Source organism: Syngnathus scovelli, chromosome 2, assembly GCF_024217435.2.
Source record: "Syngnathus scovelli strain Florida chromosome 2, RoL_Ssco_1.2, whole genome shotgun sequence".
Taxonomy (NCBI): Eukaryota; Metazoa; Chordata; class Actinopteri; order Syngnathiformes; family Syngnathidae; genus Syngnathus; species Syngnathus scovelli.
Window position 1 is genome coordinate 28,110,930 of NC_090848.1, and position 23,034 is coordinate 28,133,963.

Here is a 23,034-nt window from a genome sequence, read left to right on the forward strand (position 1 = left end):
TTCATGAATTCACCTATCCTAGATCATATGAATTTCTCAGCTGTTTCTGAAGATGAGGTTCGGAAGACACTAGAGGGTCTGAAAGATTCTTCTCCAGGTTGTGAGAATATTGACAGTAAATGATTGAAAACCATCCAGGAACATATTGTACAGCCTTTAACTCATATTTTCAACCTTTCATTAGACCAAGGAACAGTTCCTTCTGAACTAAAAATAGCCAAAAGTATCCCAATTCATAAAGATGATGACCCAGCCATTTTCAATCATTATAGACCTATTTCTGTTTTGCCTGCTATATCAAAAATACTTGAAAAACGTCTTTACCATAGATTAATTGAACATCTCAACAAATATAATATTTTATATACACACCAGTATGGGTTCAGGAAAAAACATTCGATTTACATGGCCCTCTTACATTTAGTAAATGAAATATATAGTGCGAGGAATAGAAAGGAAAACACAGTAGGTATTTTTCTGGACTTATCTAAGGCATTTGACACGGTCAATCACCATATTCTATTGCAAAAACTGCAAAAAATATTGGAGTAAAAAATAATGCGCTTCTCTGGTTCTAGAGTTATCTACAAGAATGACAACATTTTGTATCCTACAATGGAACCAATTCTACCTTACTTAATATGCAATCCAGAGTACCTCAAGGATCAATTCTTAGGCCTTTGTTACCTTTGATATACATTAATGACCTGTCAAATGTCTCAGATAAACTGTCCAAAATTTTATTTGCAGACGACACAAGTGTCCTGTACTCTCACAAAGATCCCAACACCATTATAAGGGTCTTAAATGAATTACTTGGTAAACAGTCCATTTGGTTTCGGTGCAACAAATTATCACTTAATATTGAAAAAAACAAACTTCATATATTTAACAAATCACCAGCAATATATATTGATAACATCCCTATAACTAACGTGTGTTCTACACGATTCCTTGGCATTATGATTGATGGATCATTGTCCTGGAAATCTCGTATCATGACTATTTCCACATAAATGGCCAAGAGCATTGGTATTGTACGTAAAACCCGTCATCTAATCAGCTCCGAGGTAGCCACTATGCTATACTATTCAATGATCTATCCGTATATTAACTACTGTAATATCGCTTGGGCTAGTACTCACCAGACCAAACTTGAGCCTATATATCGTCTGCAGAAACGAGCTCTAAGAGTAATATGTTGCGTACATCCGAAACATTCATCTCAGCCTCTTTTTACTCGGCTAGGTATCCTCACTGTTTTTCAAGTCGATTATCTTCAAATTTGTCTTTTTGTTCATGGCTCATTGGGGAGAACCCGTCCCCTATTTTTTCATAACTTATTTAGACATACCGTATTTATTCTAATTATCGCCCATATTCTAATAATTGCCCAGTGTGTGTTAGCGATGACATAAATAAAAATCAGTGATACCTCTAATTATCGCCCATGCTGCTAAAATTGCTGTGATTGGCCATTGCGCGCGGTTGTTGCGCGAAACAACTCCGATCGGCCATTGCAGTTTCAACCGAGAGGAAGTGTGCGGCTTTGGAGCGGCCGTTGCGCGTGGCCGTTGCGATCGGCCATTGCGAGTGGCTGTTCTGATCGGACATTGCGCGAAGTCGTTGCGCGTTTGAAGTATGCGTTCCTTAAGAACACCAGCATACTACATAAGGAAACTATACATATTATCACCCATTTCAGTGCCCCTTGGCGATCGGACAAAAAGTGTTCTCTATTAATCGCCCACTCCCCTGTTGGACATAAACCTTCTCTAATGATCGCCCTGGGCGATCATTGGAATAAATACGGTAATTCTGAGGTCCATAATTACCCCACATGCAGCTCAAATGACCTCAGACCACCATAGTTTTTGTATGTGAAAATAAACAAACAAAAAAAGTAGGATTGACAGTGCCTGAACATGTGTCCTGCCCATCTGTGCCACGTAGGTTCTAGCTAACGACAGTGCGGCGGAGTCAAGCAATGCAAATGCTAAATTAGCTAATCATGACAAAACGAATGAGCAGCGACACATCCACTCGCCAAGCCAAAATAAATAAGAGATGCGGCCGTTCTATTTAAGATTGAATTGAGTGTCAGCAACGACAAGAGGAAACAGTGAAACTGAGTGACATTTTCTCTTTTTCAAGTCAAGTCAAGTCAAGTCAAGTTTATTTGTATAGCCCTAAATCACAAACAGTCTCAAAGGGCTTCACATAGCCAAAATTGACAATTATTCTCAAAGCATCCCCTGATCTTAAGCTCCCAAAAGGGCAAGGAAAAACTCAAAAAACCCCTGCCAGGGGAAAATGAGAAACCTTGAGAAGGGACCACAGATGGAAGGATCCCCCTTTCAGGATCACCAGGTTTTGAATGAGAAAGGTCTCCTCTGCAAAACATGCAGTGAAGGCAAAGTGGCGGGCGAGTTTACGGAGGGAGAAATATGGAAGGAACGGAAGTTGGACTACCTCAAGCGTCACATTCAGCAGAAATGTCATTTGAAAGCTGTTGGAATTGTACAAAGACTCAAGATGGCACATTACTTTATTGCTTTATTGCGAGAGAGCGCAAAAGACAGACAGAAAAGGAACGAGCTGTCACACAAAACAAAACCCGACCCCGAGCAAGTTAAAGTTCTCATTGACAATCCAGTCAAAACTCGGTTTTCGACCACAATCCGTTCCAGAAGGCGGTTCGAGAAGTGAATCGGTCGAATCCCGAATCTATTTTTCCCATTACAAATAATGGAAAAAAAAATAATCTGTTCCAAGACTAAAAAAACCCCGCCCTTTTTAAGCATTTTTTTCATTTGCGCATTTTTGTCCGATCGCGCAACTGCAGCGCAACCATAGCGCGCCGCCGACCACGCAACTGCACCGCGCTGGTCGCAATATTGTGACAGAGCCGTCGCTGAAATCTATAAAATATTTGATGTAGTTTCCAAAATTTAAGTGGACCTCAGTGTGCAGGGATCTTAATTTGGTCCGATCGCGCAATCGCAGCGCGCCGGGCGCTCACTGTCGCATTGCTTTAAGACCGTCTTTGTGTTTTAGGATGGCTTTACTTCTCCCACTTGTTTTCTTTGGAGGCATGATTAGGGGTGAATACAATCCTCAAAGTAACTAAAATACAATAGCGAACGGAGTCAGTCGGCATCCAGGCCGCGCAGTCGGGTTTTCTCGGGTCCTTTCAGCTTATCTCGCGAGGTTCGACCTACGAATTTTGTTTGACAACCGAAGCAAAAAAATCTCGAATTTTTTGTTCGAATTCCAATTTGTTCGAGAACCGGGACGTTCGAAAGAGGTTTGACTGTATTTTATTTATTTATTTAACCTGGTGTTGCATACAGTGGTCCACAGTGTGCACAGGGAGCTTGTGTTTGCACAGACACTTGAAAAATTAGAGCGAACACTGATGGTCATGTAAACAATGTTGGGTCTTCGTACAGTCCAACAGCAGAAAAACGAACTAAGCAAAAAGTAAAAACATACCAAGGATGCCAAGTTTCTCACTCAAAAGTCCTGCAAGCCCACTCCGGTTGTGTTTTATCCCAGTATAGATACAGACAAGCATTACACAGCTAGGGATGAGGACGGACGGCGATGATGATCATTTTCTCGATTTCATTTTTTTCCCCAAATCAAAGGCTTGGCATTCCATTGCACATAATGTTACGACACATTCCCGAAGCTATTTGGCTGACATGAGGCGTAGAGGAGTGTTTCCCAACCTTTTTTCATTCACGGCACACCTTTTCATTGGAAAAAATCTCGCGGCACACCGCCAACAAAAATCTGTTAAGCGCCTACATTAAAATCAGTTATATTACAACGATAGACGTGAAGTCCTATTCCTATATATGTATGGAGAGTCGAATAACTTAATAGAAATAAATACTAAGTATTCTTTAAATTGTATTCCTTTTTTAAAATAAAAGTGACAGTTTTTTTTAAAAAGGTTTTAGACGGTGTAAGAAATAAACTATTTAAAGTGATTGTGATTAAAATAAAAGAATCAACGTGATTTTGTTTACCGTTTTATACTAGGTCTATAAATATTGCAACAATAAGAAAAAAGTCACTTGCTGTTCTGACAGCAGCTCAGTGGCTATCACAGTCGAGGTGTCTCAACTTGACTGTTTATTTTATGTATGTGAAAAATAACCAATCCAGGTTCTCCGGATGAACTGTGTGCTCTGATTTCCATTGGACCACAAACGCACCACAACCGTCATAGTTGTCTGTCACTGTCAGCAAAAGCACACATCATAAACTGAATATGTGCTGATGCAATACAATCAGACCGAGACGATATGAAATCTCAAGATTCTCCGATTCTCGATTAGCAAGTGGCTGACACCAGGCCTTGCGCGAACTGACGAGTGGTTTGGCGATCCTGTTTACAATGCGCTCCGTAATTAATATTGGACAATCCCACGGCACAGCTGAACGTCTCTCACGGCACACCAGTGTGCCGCGGCACAGTGGTTGGGAAACACTGGCGTAGAGAATCAAAAGTTAATTTGAAGAGAAGCGTAAGCCTTTTTACATTGCGTGTTGACGAGTCCCAAGCAGATAAGTAACGCGCCACATTTCATGTTTAGAAACGGTAACGGCGTTATAACAATTACTAGATTGAGATTATCCGGCACTGGAAAAGTATAATGGCGTCATAAACGTTGTTACCTCTCACGGCGTTAGTCCTAACACTTGTCTAAAACACGTTCAAACGTATTTGCGAGTACGCTCAAACTTGGACTTCCCATAATGCCTCATTGCATTGTGCATGCGTGAGTAAAAAGCTACTTTAAGCATTTTACATACCATTACCGTAATTTCCGGTATATAAACCACACCGGTGTATAAGCCGCACCAGCTAAAATTCGGGGATATTTTAGTTTTTTTCTTACATAAGCCGCACCGGACTATAAGCCACACGTGCACATGAGTTTTTTACAAAGAAAGACAGTACACAGAAAGCCGTTTAAATGTTTGAATAACATGCTTTAATATGTCTTTCTAAACATTGCCTGTGACGCAGCAGTAGTACCGCAGCAACACGTAAGTGTGCACGCGAGTTATTAACAAAGAAATACTGGACACAGAAAGCTTTTTTAAAGTTTTAATAACATACCTTAACATTTCTTTCCAAACACTGCCTGTGATGCGGCAGTAATACCGCAGCAACACGGAAGTAACACAGCACTAATAGGGTTTGATTAAATCAAACATACCGGTAAAAGTCACTGAGACGCGGCGGTAACATAGCAGCAACACGATAGCACAGCACTCACAGGGCTGGTTAAAGTAAAAAAAAGAGCTTCATCGTCTTCATCTTCCTCCTGTGCACTGAAACCATCAAAGTCTTCCTCCTTAATTTCCGATTGGAATAGCGTTAGCTATCCTTCGCCACACACTTTCTCAGTATCTCTTTCATCGTCGTTTTTATCCATTTCTTCTAGCATTTTCCATGATGAGGGTCTGTTCATGCTAATCTTATATTCATGCACGAAGCGCTAAATTACATTAAACTAGCGAGCGACACGTATAGCTCCAGAGTAGACGGGACCACGAAATAAAGAAAAGGGTGCCGCAACACAATGTCATCAACATCGACTGCCTTTAGCTTAAAAGCGGCATCATATGCATTTCTTTTGTCCCCCATAATGACGGTTTGTGTATAAAAGCTTCCTTTCAGTAATGTCCGTCTGGATCGCGTTCTGCGTGATGCGCGGAATGTTGTAAACACAAACTAGCAAGTGTTCTTCGGCGCATTATCTCTTCTTCATCTGTCTCGCTCTTGCTTCCTGCTAGAGCGCCCCCTGGACGCCGGAGGCCGTAAAACTCCATAAGTACGCCGCGCCGCCATTTAAGCCTCAGGGTTCAAAGTAACCTTCTGAATAGAATGCATTAAAAGTTCACATTCATTACAACTTGTTTTTGATGAGCAAAATATCATAAGAATTGAATTTAAATGCTGATTGATTAGGTTTTAATACAATGCAGATGGTCCAAACAGCGCCACTGCTTTGTGTAATCTCTGAGTCACATGGCAGAGTAAGAGAAAGAGTTTAGAGCACAGGTGTCAAACTCAAGGCCCGGGGGCCAGATACGGCCCGCCACATCGTTCTATGTGGCCCGCGAAGACAAATTGTGCATCAAATTCATGTGTCATTACTAGAATTGCAAATTGTCTTCACTTTTAATATCTTTTCAAAAAAATATTTGACCAGTTTTTACTCGTCTGATTTGAAAACGACTTATTTGTCAGTTTGTTTTGTAGCTTTTACTGTATATAATAGTGTTAAGAGTAAAAGTGATCAAGTCATCACAAAAATCACGAAAAAAATCTTATATACCGTATTTTCCGGACTATAAGTCGCTCCGGAGTATAAGTCGCACCAGCCATAAAATGCCCCAAAAAGTGAAAAAAAAGATATATAAGTCGCTCCGGAGTATAAGTCGCATTTTGGGGGCAATTTATTCGACTAAATCCCACACCAAAAACAGTCATGAACGAGCAACAACAGGCTAAACGATAGCAACAACAGGCTAAACGATAGGTATGCTAACGTGACAAACACAAACAAAGAGCTGAGAACGGGCCTGACGTAACATATAGAGTGATTAAGGACAACTATTACATAAATAACATGTTTATAAAACCATCAGTGTCACTCCAATTCATTAAATAGCAACAACAGGCTAAACGATAGGTATGCTAACATGACAAACTCAAACAAAGAGCTGAGAACGGGCCTGACGTAACATATAGAGTGATTAAGGACAACTATTACATGAATAACATGTTTATAAAACCATCGGTGTCACTCCAATTCATTAAATAGCAACAACAGGCTAAACGATAGCTATGCTAACGTGACAAACACAAACAAAGAGCTGAGAACGGGCCTGACGTAACATATAGAGTGATTAAGGACGACTATTACATGAATAACATGATTATAAAACCATCGGTGTCACTTCAATTCATTAAATCCATCGATCGTTCTTTGTCAACAATGGGTGCGCACGGCTGAGGGCGCTTGCATTTCAAAATATTCCACAGGCTCATATAACGATAGATAAACTATATTTCAAATAACTATAATACAAGCCAATAATATTATCAAACCATCCGTGCATTTTAATTCCATTAAATCCATCGATCAAATTCCTCGTCCTTTGTCAACATCGCCGCGCGTGCGCCCTGACGTCAGCCTCGTCTTCATTCCACAGATCTACTATATAACTATATTGTAGCGTTAACAAAGTACAAGGATAGACGTGGGTTTGGTAAACGGCTCTTTATTAAACAAAACAAACTTCCAAGCGTGTGGCGGCGTGGACTTCCAGACAGACCGGGCGTGCGTAATGGCCATGTCCGAGCCCCGCGCACCGTTCGCGGACAACCACTCGGCCGAGCACCGGCCCCCGACTCAGTAGAGTAGGACCGGGCGTGCGTAAAAGCCATAAAAGTTTTTCAAACCTTCTATGTCACTCCAAATCCTTAATTCCTTCAAACTCTTTGTCCTCCGTGTCACTTAGAAATGATCACCGCGAATGATGCCGGTAGTCCTTGTGTGGGCACGTTTGTATGTAAACAACCGCCGCGCCGCGCTACTGACGTCACTTGAAATAGTAATCCATTGGTACATCACGGTTCTCCAAACTTTCTTTCTGCTGCTCGATTACTGTTTTCAGCTGCATATTTTACAACTTGAAGTTTGAACCTGCAAAATATGAGTTTCTTTTTGGTGCCATTTTTCTTAAGCCCACCCAGTTGATGAGTCACGGCCAACGGTGAAATTTAGAGCGCCCTCATCCAGTTTCGTCTGAAAATATAATTTTTTTTGGTTGTTTTATCAAAGTCAAAGTCTGCTTTATCGTTGATTTTTTTTTTTTTTTATATACTAAGACACGCAAAGAGATTGAAATTACGTTTCCACTATCCCTTGGTGAGATAGTACACATATGCATACAAGCAACACAAAAAAAAAAAAACCAAGAAGGCACAAACAATGAATAAATAAGAGTGTTGAATAAATGATAAATAAACAAATAATAATAAATAATAATAAATATAATAGGAGCAAAAGTTGAGCAAGTGTACATACAGCAGACAGTGGACTTGGATATGGTGCTTTAAAGTGTTAATTGCTTTATTTAATGTTTTCTCTATTTTTTATGTTTTGACTATGTTCAAGATAAAGATATAAAAGTATGTGAAGTGATCAACTATACTAAAAATAACATGGGAAGTGGTCAACTATACTTGTTAGTGATGTCTTAATGATCAAGTAAAAATTTGTGAAAAAAAAACATATATAAGTCGCTCCTGAGTATAAGTCGCCCCCCCCCCACCCAAACTGTGAAAAAAAACGCGACTTATAGTCCGGAAATTACGGTAAGACACACCTGACTATAAGCCGCTGGGTTCAAAATTTTGGAAAAAAGTCGCGGCTTATACACTGGAAATTACGGTATGTACTACAATTAACCCAGTAAAACTTTTTATTTGGCAGCATGGTGGAGCACTGGTTAGCATGTTTGCCTTACAATGCAAAGGTTGTGGGTCCGATTTCGGCTACGGACTTTCTGAGTGGAGCTCGCATGTTCTCCACATGCCTGCCTGGGTTTCCTCCTGGTATTCCAATGTTCTCCAATGTTGAATAGACGTGCATGGTAGGCCGACTGACGACTATAAATTGTCCGTAGGTTTGAGTGTTAATGGTTATTCGTCTATGTGTGTCCCGCGATTTGGTGACAACCAGTTCAGGGTGTCCATGACTACTGCCCAGAGTGCAAGGATGTGCTCCAGCAAAGTAGCACTACTCTGAGTAGGCATGTTCAGAGAGCAAGAGTGCGCTCCACTCCTATTAAAGGGTAACTCAACCCAACATTTTCTTTAAAATATGTTATATATGCCCACAGGAGCCGAAATACATCATTCTGATTAATATTGCCTCCGTGGAATGAGATAAGTAACAAAATTCACTCGTTCTTATCCATCACAGGGGGGCAACCATGTTGCCACTCGCTGCCGACTAAAAATGACATCACAGTTGCCAGGTCTCAAGTCAAAAACAATTGCAGTTCAGCTTTAGAAAACTGGTGAGCAAAATAGCCACCCGTTCAGATGGTGAAAAACAGGTGGATTTTAACTGTTACGTTCATATTCAACAAGTGAAAAAACATCCCTGCGTTTCGACTACTTGGGCAGCTGAGTCACGCCGAAAGTTACGTCATGCATCCTAAAAAACGGCCTTCGGAGAACGCACCCTGTGAATTTGGACACAGCTCCCGACTCCCAGCTGGCCTGGGAACTACTTGGGATACATCGGGAAGAGCTAGAAGAAGTGGCTGGAGATAAGGAAGTCTGGGCTTTCTTGCTGAAAATGCTGCCTCTACGGCCCAACCTCCAGATAATATGTACGGATGACAGGACAAAAATTCAGTATTTTTACTGGGATAATTATTCACTTTGTAATTGTAATCTAATGGACTTTAAAAAACAAACAAAACAAATGTGCTCTATGCGCTAAAAAAAAAAAAAAAAAAAAAAAAGAAAAAACAGGACCAATAAAGCATTTGGATGTTGTTACATTTTATTTTAAAGATATCACTCAGATGTTCCTATGGAGAGAAAAATGCACATTATAACACAAGATACGTGCTGATGACATAAAAATGTCATCTTACTTGGCAACAACACCATCATTCTTTGCCAGCCTGAGGATGGAATCATCAGACTCCCCCTGTTTTGCATTTAGGAGAGAACACGCACATGTAAAAAACCACAAGCATTTGAACCATTGAACACAATCCAGGATCACTCACCATTCTGCGGATGGCGCCACAGATGGCGTAGGTCTTGAACTGACCGTTGAAACGACCCGTGACCTTGTCCACCTGTAGCAGACATAGTTGAATGAATGACTTTATTTCATACATAGAAATACGTCCACATTACATATAATACAGAACGTACATAGAGCTTGAAAAAGGACAAACTATATACAGTGTCTGACAGAAGTTCTGTCGCTTGTCCATGTTGTAGAAACAATGGCTTATAACCTGACTTTGACTCACCCAAATGAGGTGTAATGTATGAAAATAAATTTGCTTCACTGCCGAAATATTGATCTTTTAATGAACACAGAAAGGTCAGAGTTTGGCAAAACAAAAGTTTTGTCGTCTTGTCATACAATACACCCAATCCTAGCAAAACCTTTGCAAGTTAGAAGGCAATATCAACATACTAAAATGTCAAAAATATTAGCTACCTCTTCCCAATTGTTAGGGTTTTTCAGATTATCCTTATCGTATGATAATGTTGGAATGCAACCGGTAATAAATAACCTACCTTGTCTCATCCTACACAAGGTCGTAAAAGTTCCCCCTGATATGTTTTGGGCTTCCTATTCAGTCTACACCAGCCCCCACTCTTTCTCTTAATAAATATGTCCTTGCAGTTGGGAGGGTTTTCAGACTTCATTCCTGAGCGAGTGAACTCTCCACCTGCAGGTGTCTAAAAGAACTTGCTTGTCTCCCGTGTGGTTCTTGCAAAATAAGTTGGAGTGAGCAAATCTCTAACACCAATCATAAAAGGTGTTAGAGTTGTGCTCACTCTAACTTATTTTGCAAGAACCACACGGGAGACAAACAAGTGCTTTTAGACACCTGCAGGTGGAGATTTCACACGTTGAAGGAATGAAGTCTGAACCCTCCTTCCTGCAAGGGCATATTTATTAAGAGAAACAGAGTGGGGGTATGAGTAGGCTGAATAAAACGCCCTTGTTCTAGATCAAGGTGCTCCAGTACTGGCCAGCCCAGTCACCAGACACGAACATCATTGAGCATGTTTGGGGTAGAATGATGGCGGACGCTTGGAAGACAAAACCAAAAAATCTTGAACTCTTGAGAGGCACGCAAGACTGCATTCTTTCCTGATGATTTCATCAATATGAATCATTGTCGAACCGCATGGATGCAGTCTTTCAAGCTCATGGAAGTCACATTAAATTATGGCTCTAATAGTACAACTTAAGTCACCAATGTCATGAAACATTTTATTTGAAGAAAACAGTAAATTCTGTGGGCGACAAATCTTGTCTCGCCGAAATCTGACCTTTCTGTGTTCATTAAATACAATTTCATACATTACACCTCATTCAGGAGATTTTAGCTTTCATACGAGTCTTTTCTAAAACCAATGGATGAATTACAGTCAGGTTATAAACTTTTGTCTCTACAACACGGATAAGCTCTCTGTCATGGACTGTAGACATGAACACTCGTGGGGCCAGTCTAGATGCAAACATGACAGAGCTGTGTCTAAGGGGTATAGGAAAGTCCTGTGCTAGAGAGCTGCTGTCCTGCGTGTCTAAAAAGTTTCCCTCACACGCCTGATTCGAATGGTGATGAGCTGATTATTTGAATCAGGTGTGCTGGAGCAGGGAGAACTGAAAAATGGGCATGACAGCAGCACCCTAGGACCAGACCTGCCTATCCATTGTGTAGGATTTCATAGAGTTGTGATGTCAATTTTATACAGGTCTATTCTGCAAATAAATTTCAAAGTGAGATTTCGTTGCACAGTCAGACCTCAACAGGTACCTCAACTTGGGATGTTCCAATCAGTGTTTTGTGCTACTGATTTCTCAATTATTTAATCTGATTTTAAAAGACAATTGTTTAATTTCTATGCCTTTATTTCTCAAGAACAGGACAAGGCTTCAAATAGAGTGCAGAAAACGCCCCAATAAATTATGATTCGGTTACTGTGTTGATCTGTAACATGTCAGAAAATTTACGGTAATGCGGCTTATTTTCCCCCAGTAAAAGCACCTGTTTGCAAATGTCAGATGTGGATTAAACAAGATAATCACCAGTCAGGTTTAGAGAGAGCCTAGTATTCCAATTAGAATGAAACCAATTTACCAAAGGATACAACAATGGGCTCAACTTTCTTTTTTCCAACCTCATGTTCCAGCATATATTGATGCGAGGACTAGAGTACTTGTTAGCGGTGCCCCCAAGTGGTAAAGCAATGCTGGTTTTGAATGCAGAATGCAGCCAATTTCAATAGTCATCACAGGGGAAATCTGAATGGAATTTGATTTGTATTCAAAGGGAGCATATTCCTGTTCCTCCTGTTGGAATATGCATATGACAGTAATAATTGAATCATTAATGTCATTTAGTATGATACAAAGTTCTAGAAGGAAAATAACAGTGGTCCAAGTAATGTTTGGTTTGTTACTGTTTAACCTGTTTTCAACTGTAGTTTTCCTATTTCACTACGTAACGATGATGCCTTATGTACAAATATGTGAGGACTGATTATTGAGCATACTGCAGCAGTCAAACTTGGATGTCAACACAATTCCAGACAGCAACCTCCGGCCATTGTGAAACTAAGGCCATCAAAGGTGCCTAACTGCCTAGCTGAGTGCAACAAAGCGGCAATTACTTTTTTTTTTTTTTACATGCGGCAATGTTCCCATAGCAAATTCATGTGCCGCAGCAAATTAATGTGTTTTAAGAATAAGCCTTATGTGCACACCAAACACGGGGTGAACGTAACGCTAGCGTTTCACTACAAGCAGACACACTGTACGCTATGGGTACACGAAACACTGGGGGTGCAGCAGTTAGCTACGCACTTGCTCCCTCTTAAAGAGGGGGTAAACCGAGGATGGTTCATTTTTCACCAACTATCTCAGTTTATCTATTTTTTTCAATCAGGAAAATGAAAAAAGCTATCATCTTTTAATTTATCCATTCATTGTGGAAAAACGCACCAATGAATGCCTTTAAAAATGCCCACTTTTAATACACGCCCGCACACGGCAAATACATCGACTGTGATTGAATCACATCGCCAGAAACCCTGACTTGGTCCCCCATAATGCATTGCATGGCGCAATACATTTAATTTCGAGTTAAGACGTTAATCCATGTTATGTGTATTTGTGTTGCTAGTATTTTCACCACCATAATTCGTTCTTAAAAGTCTTTAATGTTCTCAAAAAAAAACAAAAAAAACCAACAAAGGTGCGCCTTTCAATAAGGTGCGCCTTTGAGTGGACCAAATTCCAAAATCCGTAAAGTTGTTTTGTGTGGCTTCCGTCACATACAGACGTAATATACAGGCGTAATATGTAAACCCGGTGAACCAATCACAGGACATTACGTTTTACGTAGATCGGTGTGGTAAACCAAACAGAGGACTGCACGTAACACGTAGAGCAGGGGTGCCTAATACGTCGATCGCGATTGACCGGTCGATCGCCTAGCCACAAATGTCGATCGCGTGACAAAATGTTTTTGGGTTTTTTTCGCACTTGACGCGTGCGCAAACAACGGCGCTAACAACAACACTAACGCTCGCGAGTTCCCTCCAATTGTCAGATATCAGATCCCTGTTTTTTCTCTTAAACTTAAGAAAGAGTATAAAAGGGCAGCTGGACATAGTAAAAATATTTTTTAAAAAGTATCACTTTCATAGCACCCCCCCTTGCGGCTCCCTGGAATTTTTGAAAAAATGCGTGAAAATGGAAAAATGTTTTTTTTATTGTTGTTTTTTAAATGTTTTTTAGATGGTAATCGCGACACAACCATACTTATGCTATAAAAATGTATGTAGTTGTAAATATATTAAAAATACCGAATTTAAGAATGACGCCAAATAGCAAAATTGCGTCATAGCCTGCGACACAGCACAGGTGAGTTATAAACAGGTGTGTGAGTGATGAGCCATAGATTCAAAAGGCAAAAAGAGAAACATTGCTGATGAGAACAGAGGCTTTAAGAAAGAATGGACTGAACTATTTGCTTTCATTGCCAATGCTGAAGCATGGCCTGCATATTTGATTTGCAATGAGAAGTTGTCAAATAAGAGCAATTTGGAGCGACATTTTCAGCTAAAGCATGCTAAATTTGCTGCCAATCTCCCAGTTGGAACTGAGAGGAAAGGTGCAATTGCAGAGCTGGTGGAGAAACTTGAGGACCGAAAAAACAGTTTCAAGAAGTGGATTGCATCTCCAAACTCTACTACAGCTGCAAGTTTTGTTGCAGCCACGGAGATAATAAAGCACGGAAAACCATTCACCGATGGCGAGTACATGAAGGATTCATTCATTAAAATATCAGTGCCTATTTTCGAACTTCAAAAACAAAACCGAGATCATTCAGAAATTAAAGACATGCCTTTCCGCACAAATAATATCACCGATCAGCAGATCAAGGACATCAATTCAGCTCCAGCTTTTTCAATTGCCTGTGATGGGTGAGTCGAGTGACGTGACCGATATCGAACAGACACCGCTGCTATGCAGGTACGTGAACTCTAATGGGCCGCAAGAAGAAGTGATCAAATTGACACCACTATTTTTCTTTAGATTATTTTAATAGTAGGCATACAATTTATGTATTGACACTCTATGTTGCATTATAAAAGGCTTTTAGATTTTTAAGGCTCCAGACAGGTATGTTTTTTGTTTTTGTTGGGCCAATATGGCCCTTTGAACATTTTGGGTTGCCGAACCCTGGCATAGACAAAGAGACGTGCTTACGAGCAGTGTTCCCTCTAAGCTGCGCAATTGCGCACTGGTCGCGCAGTCTTGGCGCACATGAAATTACATGCTGCGCACAAAATACAATTCAGCATAAACTGATTGATTAAGATCTACTGTTAGACGTACTCTAATCTAATTAAGTGGATGAATGATTTTCTTTCTGTGCCTTTTTGTAGTGTAAATCAGTAATTGACAGTTGTCCAGCCAATGATATGTTTCACTTAGGCTACATAGTATATGTATGACACATATGTGTCCTGCCTATCCATGCAGTGCGGCAGAGTCAAGCGATGCAAATGCTAAATTAGCTAATCATGGCGAAACGAATGAGCAGCGACACATCCACTCGCCAAGCCAAAATAAATAAGAGATGCTTCTTTTAAGTTTGGATGGCTGTCGGAGTGTGTGCAACTACAAGAGGAAACAGTGAAACTGGGTGAGATTTTCTCTTTTTGAATGAAAAAGGTCTCCTCTGCAAAACATGCAGTGAAGCCAAAGTGCCGGGCGAGTTTACGGAGGGAAAAATACGGAAGAAATGGAAGTTGGACTACGTCGCGCGTCACATTCAGCAGAAATGTCATTTGAAAGCTGTTGGAATTGTACAAAGACTCAAGATGGGAGAGCGGATCGGTACGTTATTGCAAAGAACGCAAAAGATCGACAGAAAAGGAACGAGCTGTCACACAAAACAAAATCCGACCCCGAGCAAGTTAAAGTTCTCATTGACAATATTTATTTATTTATTTATTTATTCATTCATTCATTCATTCATTCATTCATTCATTCATTCATTCATTCAGGTGTTGCACACAGTGGTCCACAGTGTACACAGGGAGCTTGTGTGTTTGCACAGTCACTTGAAAAATTAGAGGGAACACTGCTTACAAGGCACAATTAGAGCTTTCTGGAAAGCCAGGATCATTGCAGAAGAGCAACGTGACGACAAGACAATATGGAACTTGGCATGTTTCATGGCAAACTTGCCCAATTGTTTAATTTGGATACAGAAGTCATGGACTTGGACGGATTTGCATATAAATATCTATTAACAATAATGTGAGTACATAGAGTACAAGGTTAAACAGTAGAATAAAGTACAACCAATCTCAGTGTCTTGGTCCTATAACTTTTTACCATAAGTCATGCCATAAATAGGCCCGATAATGCACTCTATGTGCGGATTAAATACAAAACAGACCCTGCAATTGTGCCTTTTAACCCCAAGTGCCTTATTGTGCCCAAAATACGGTAAGTTGGAAAAAGATTACCTCTGCTATGTTGATCTGTACGGAAGCGTGGTCCTTGGCTCCGATGATCCGGTTGCTCGCAGAGCTTTAAAAACAAAATAAAAATAATAATTTAAAAAAGTGTTTCCATTGATTAATAAAAATACAGTCAAACCTCGGTTTTCAACCACAATCCGTTTCAGAAGGTGGTTCGAGAAGTTAATCGGTCGAATTCCGAATCTATTTTTCCCATTACAAATAATGGAAAAAAAATGTATCCGTTCCAAGACTAAAAAAAACTTCTTTCCGCGGTCTTTTCTAAGCATTTTTTCATTTGCGCATTTTTGTCCGAACACGCAACTGCAGCGCACTGCCGAACGCGCAACCGTAGCGCGCCGCCAACCGCACCGCGCAACTGCACCGCGCTGGTCGCATTATTGTGACAGAGCCGTCGCTGAAATTTAGAAAATATTTATACTGTCCTGATGTACTTTCCAAAATTTAAGTTGACCTCGGTGCGCAGGGAGCTTAATTTGGTCCGATCGCGCAACCTCAGCGCGCCGGGCGCTCACTGTCGCATTGCTTTAAGAGCGTCTGTGTTTTAGGATGGCTTTACTGCTCCCACTTGCTTTCTTTGGAGGCATGATTAGGGCTTAATACAATCTTCAAAGTAACGAAAATACAATAGTGAACGGAGTCAGTCGGCATCGGGGTCGCGCGGTCGGGTTTTCTCGGGTTCTTTTGGCTCATCTCGCGAGGTTTGGCCTCCGAATTTTTACAAATTGACCAACTAAAAGTGTTGAAAATGTCATGCTTTCATGGACAATTAAATTTTAATGGCTCAACAAACATGCCTTTTTAGGGGTTGGAGGGTTCAGAAGTGATGTTTGTTTGGTTTTTTTTTTACGTAAGATTTCCACCAAGCATAACCACCCCAGAACCTCAACCTAAAAGGACAGTCTACTAGGAAATTTTCTAAATCAATATGTTCTATGTGGCCACACTAGTCTAAACACGGTATTCTGAGTACCGTATTTTCCGGACTATAAATTGTAGTTTTTTTTTCATAGTTTGGCCGGGTGTGCGACTTATAATCAGGAGCAAATAATACACATTACTTACTGACTATAGTATAGTTGATCACTTCACATTATTTTCACTTTTAACCGCATGAGGGCACACTCGGCCTGTGGAATAATTGGAGCCGCAACTGACAATGAGTCTTACGTCAGCGCCACATGTACTTCCAGAGTCAGCAGCAACGTTGTTTATAAGTGACACGGAGGACGAAGAATTCGATGGATTTAATGATTTGGAGTGACACGGATGGTTTGATACAATTTTTATTTATGTTAGTTATTTGATATATAGTTTATATATAGTTATATAGGCCTGTGGAATAACTGGAACCGCAACTGACAAGTCTGACGCCAGCGCTGCATGTACTTCCGGAGTCAGCAGCTGCGTTGTTTAGAAGTGAACACAAAGGACGAAGATTTCGATGGATTTAATGATTTGGAGTGACACGGATGGTGAAGGAATGGGGTCAAAATACAAAAAGTCCTGCCTAGCTACAGAAACAGATGTGCTCAAACCTCATTGAATAAAGTACATAAGCAGACAAGTATATTCACATATTAAATCAATAAAAGAAACATTTTAAGCATATAATTATACCTACACACCAAATCAATAAAGAAGACATAACTAGACATTTTTAATAAGTGGTAATGAGAAAGGTTTTTATAAACTTTATGATCTGATATATATTTCTGAGCACTTTGAAATAACAAATGTCTTTTGATATATTGCCTAAATAGCTTAATGACCCTTAAGGAACTGTGTAATGCATGCCTGATGTTTTACTCTAAATCATGGACACGGCCAGAGTCGTCTTAACCGTTCAGTACTTGATTGTATCTTATGTTTTGACTAATGCTAGACGCCAGTTTTTTATTACTACTGAACGCTCTGCACAGAGGGAAATATTTTGCCTAACAAAGAAAGAATGAGGTACGACAGTGTATGTCCAAGATTGGAGAAGAATGTTCACAGGAAAGTCACGTGGAGATAAAACCAGCAGGTGCCAGAGGGAGCCAGCCAAGGACTCAGCCAAAGATGATCGCCAAGGCTGAAAGACGGGACGGAAGACAACAGCCCCCACACACACCGAATCGCCCATAACCAGCACCCACTCCCATGGCGAACTTGCCCCACCCCAAAGACTCATCACCCATTAATCTCGGCCTACAATGTGCAACTGAATATAAGCTGATCAAAGAACCTTAAACATTGCCTTTTCCGAATGGAGACTTTCTGCTCTTGAAGGGCCCAGCGCTGTATTGTACTTTCCTGAAAACAGAGCTCTTTGAACAAGAATTGTGATTGAGCTCAACCAACCTGTGTAAGTCTAATTTGTGCTTCAGTGTCTTAGCATTTTCCTAAATCTGAAGAAATCAAACGAGCATGCAGTGAGTAAATTGGATAACAGGTGATTGGCAATGGCTTTAGCCGGGAGGCGCAGATAACGCGCTCCCTAAATTGTGGACAAAATCCAACAATGGTTTGATAAACGTGTTATTTATTTTATACTTATTTGAATAACTTAATATGTTACGCCAGGCTTATTCTCAGCTCATTTGTGTTCATGTAACGTTAGCATAGCGTATTTAGCCTGTTGTTGCCTATTCATGTCTGTACTCCCAAAAATGCGACTTGTACTCCGGTGCGACATGTTTTTGCTTCTTCTTTATTATGCATTTTACAGCTGGTGCAACCTGTACTCCAGAGCGACTTGTAGTCTGGAAAATACGGTAATATTGCAGCACACACTAGGCTTGTGACAAGAACCAATAACGTGTTAATAAATAAACGTGTTATTTATTTTATACTTACTTAAATAACTGTTAATATCAGGGATGAGAACGGAAAATGTGAAAAAACACTGAAAAGTAGCCAGTGTCTGAGGGCCGTATGCCCCCATTAGGGGGCCGCAGGGGGCCAGGGGCAGCGCCCCGGAGGGGGCCCAGGGGGGCAAAGCTCCTGGATTTTGGCAGTATAGCAACCCCAAAACCATTAATTTTATCACTCAATTTCAACAGTTTTGTTAAAAAAATATTCCTGCTTGGTTGGCTACCAAGGTGAATATAATACATCAAAATGGCACAATCAATTCTGGAGTTTTTCCTTTTAATGAAAACTGTTCATTTTTTGCATCATACATCGACAACCACATAGCTTATCAAACGGGGATGAGAATGCCAAATGTGAAAAAACACTGAAAAGTAGCCGGTCTGGGGCGGGCCGATGATATGTATATTCCTAGATCTATCTAACTAAATAACTCGTCTACAAAAGATGAAAACCCAATCGCAAGTTCACATTGAGGCGGTGTAAAAACACTTAGTTCTCCGCGTAAGTTAACAAATAGAAATGATGTGACGAAAGTAGCGCCAAAATGCTGCCAAAAATAAGGCGGATGTTGTCGCATACTGCTGCCAGTTAGGTTTACAGAGGAAAGCCGATTTCCGTAAGATGCCGTCGCGAGTCGCCGAGGCTAACGTTGCCTGGCCGCATCTAATCCGCCCCCATATATAAACAACATTTTCCCAACGGATTTCACGATTCACTTAAACGATTACTTACTTTCGACGGAAAAAAACACGGAAATCTGCGGATCCGCGGAAAATTCTCATCCCTGTAATATGTTACGGCAGGCTTGTTCTCAGCTCCTCATTTGTATTTATGTAACGTTAGCATAGCGTGTATTATTTAGCCTGTCTGTTCTTGGTGTTGGATTTTGTCCAAAAATGTGACTTGTACTCCGGTGCGACACTTTTTTTTCCCTTCTACTTTATTATGCATTTTACAGCCGGTGCAACTTGTACTCCAGACCGACTTGTAGTCTGGAAAATATGGTAATATTGCGGCACACACTAGGCTTGTCACAAGAACCAATACTTCCGGTACCAATTTGGTACCAACACGCAAAAAATACGTCGATACCTGCTTTTTGTGGTACCGTCAGAACTGAATATTTAACTTTTCACTCTGCAAGTTGTGGATTCTTGCCGGAACTGAAAAGGACAGTATACGCACGCGAGCAGCAGTCAGCGGCGCTGAAAAGAAGAAAACTTTCGGTCTTTCATAATAATGGCTTCAGCAAGTGGCAGTGGAAGTCCAACATGGCGGGTCGTTGAGAAGCCAGGTCGCTCAAAGAGTCGTGTGTGGAAATTTTTTTCATTCAAGGCGGATGCAACCGGAGCAATTATAGATTCGTCCGTTTACCATCACTGTTGTGCCATGTTACGTTATAAATACGTTAACCCAAATATGCCTAAATGCCGTCATTTTGGCATGAGTCAGCTGGGGTGATTTGGTTGCCAAATGTAGTTAATGTCAAACACATAGACAAAGTGCGCATACAAAGGCTCAAATATGCAAAATTACGTTTGGGCACATGTTGAAGGTATGTGCGCAAGTCTTCCTGGCTATAGCAGATGGATTAGTGATTTTAAAAGTAAGTCGATTCTGTTTTTTACCATGATACCAAATTAGTATAGAGAATTGTGGAAAATCACAGGTATTGGTACCGACGACTGAAATTCTGGTATCGTGACAACCCTGGCACACACACATAAATATGTCAACGGGGCAAATTGCTAGTCCGTGGGGGTTGACAGTGTGCCAATTGTGTGAAGGCAGTCTTTCCACCCTGGCCTCCAAATATCTCAACCATTGTCCCCTTCAAGGATTGACGTTCGACAAGCGCATTTTAAGTACCACAACCATTACATTTGCTCACCATTTACGAGGGACGTAGAGGTCCACAAATTCACCAGCGTCATTCTGCATGTTGATTAGCAGGTCGTCTGCAAAGCAAAGCTGCAGAGAATATTTTATGTCAACAATTTCACTACACACTCCAATACTTCCATTCATCCATCCATCTTGATGTACACATTCAAAATAGCCACAGCAGTGCGTTTTAATGTAATTGGCTCACATGACCTGGGAGCTATTGAGCAAAAACGCTATTAACAGTATTAATTCATTGAAAAGAATTTAAGCATTCATCACATAGAGCCTATTTGGAACTATCATCCTTCACAGTTTGGGGTCAAAAAGTCACATGACCTGGAGCTATTGAGCTAAAGCGCTAACATTTATAGTCATAAATTCACAAAAAATATTTGAAGCATTCGAATGATATTATGAGGTGTATCTCAACCAGCCTATGTGGACTATCATCCTGCACAGTTGGGGGTTAATAGGTCACATGACCTGAGAGCTATTGAGCTACACCGCTAATATTTACAGTCATGAATTCACTCAAAATATTCGTAGCATTGGAATGAAATTCCAAGAGGTGCATCTCAACCAGACCATGCCTATGTTTGAAGTCAATAGGTCACATGACCTGGGAGCTATTCAGCCTCTTAGAATTTCATTCCAATGGTTCAAATATTTTTAATGAATTTATTACTGTAAATATTAGAATTTTAGCTCAATAGCTTCCAGGTCATGTTACCTATTGACCCAAAACAGTGGAGGACGATAGTCCCAAATGGGCTGGTTGAGATACACCTCCTAGAATTTCATTTGAATGCCTGCTTGTTTTAAAATTGAATTTATTACTGGAAATAGAATTTTAGCTCAATAGCTCCCAGATCATGTGACCTATTGACCCCAAACTGTTGGATGATAGTCCCACATGGGCTGGTTGTGATACACCACTTAGAACTTTATTCCAATGCTTCAAATATTTTAAATGAATTTATAACTGTAAATATTTGCATTTTTCCTCAATAGCTCCTGAGTCATGTGACCTAATGGCCCGTGACATTGCAGGATGGTCGTCCCATATGGCCTGGTTGAGATATACATATATTTCAGTTGAATGCTTATTATTTTATCCGATTTATTACTGTAAATGAGCATTTTAACTCAATAGCTCACAGGTCATGTAACATTTTGACCGCAAACATTGCAGGATGATAGTCCCATGTTTAATGCTCCTCAGATTTTTTTAAGAATTTGTTAATTTGATATACACTGATGAGATTTACACATTTATCATTTGGAAAAAAACCGGACGCGTTTACATGTTATCACACTATGCTTTCCCTTCGATCTCTTTAACGGCATTTACATGCTATCGTAATGCAATGCTTTCCCTTCGCTCTCTATACCGGCGCTTACATACTATAGCACTGCCCTGCTTTTCCTTCGCTCTCTTTTAACGTAAAGCCTATAATATGGGCACGCTTCCCGTGCGACTGGCTTGATCGCAGTGTTACCTGGAAGCGAGTCGAACCGTTAAAGCCAGAATTAAACCCAGAATGTCTGCACTGCGAGACGGACGCGCTAACTAGTGCGTCACCGTGCCACCCCAACCGCTTTCTCGGCTAAATCGCAATATCGTAGAATGCAATGTGCCAATGCGTGGGGGGTGTAAAACTGAGCAGAAGACTAGCAACTAACATGTGGAACGTCCACGCGTACCGGCGTGGAAACTGGCAATTAAACTGCATTTTAACTTTTTGTCCTCTAAACAAACACACACAGTAACGCTATCTGTTTAACGACGATAAACGTCGGTAAAATACACGGTAATATCACCGCATGTGCTCGTTTAAGGCGGTTCCAGAAAGAGAGCAAAGCAGAGACTCACCGTAACCGACAAAAGGACGACGGAAAGGACAGGCCACCCCTTCTTCTTCTCTGATGGTATGACGGTTGACGGCAGTTAGCATCCGTTGCGGCGCTTTACCGCCACCTGTTGTTTCCGTTGCGCTCTATTAATTCCCGAGCTACGTTTCTGTTATCAAATTACTGACTAAAGTCAAGTTCTTTTTAAATATTTATTACACTACACTCACATTATACCACGGTCCAATAAAAGAAACTGGTGAAGTGGACGATTATGATAAAAGTGTAGATATTATATCATACTTGTCCACATTCGTTCAATTATTTTTTTGTCCTTTCCTTAATAAATTTCAGAACATATGCACGTTCCGCTGATTCTTTTTCTTGGCGCCCGTCACACGACTCCGTCGGAGGTGCATTAACATATGTTAAGTGGAATGTAATAATAGTATATAGCCGCAAGCCGCTCCAGAGCCGAATGTGGCTCTTTAGCACGCCCCTAGCGGCTCCCTGGAATTTTTGCCAAAATGCGTGAAAATGGAAAAATATGTTGTTGTTTTTTATTGTTGTTG

At 40.6% G+C, this 23,034-nt stretch overlaps 1 protein-coding gene across 1 annotated transcript; it reads right to left on the minus strand.

The window, feature by feature from the left end:
* Positions 1–9,593: 9,593 nt before the first annotated feature.
* On the minus strand, positions 9,594–22,645 carry LOC125988425 (small ribosomal subunit protein eS21). Its single transcript, XM_049753655.2, has 6 exons — positions 22,485–22,645; positions 20,616–20,695; positions 15,854–15,917; positions 9,844–9,915; positions 9,706–9,761; positions 9,594–9,639 (listed from the first exon to the last, which is right to left on the minus strand). The coding sequence occupies exons 2-6, from the start codon at positions 20,663–20,665 to the stop codon at positions 9,630–9,632; spliced, it is 252 nt and encodes an 83-aa protein (XP_049609612.1). The 5' UTR covers positions 20,666–20,695; positions 22,485–22,645; the 3' UTR covers positions 9,594–9,629.
* Between the last annotated feature and the right edge of the window lie 389 nt (positions 22,646–23,034).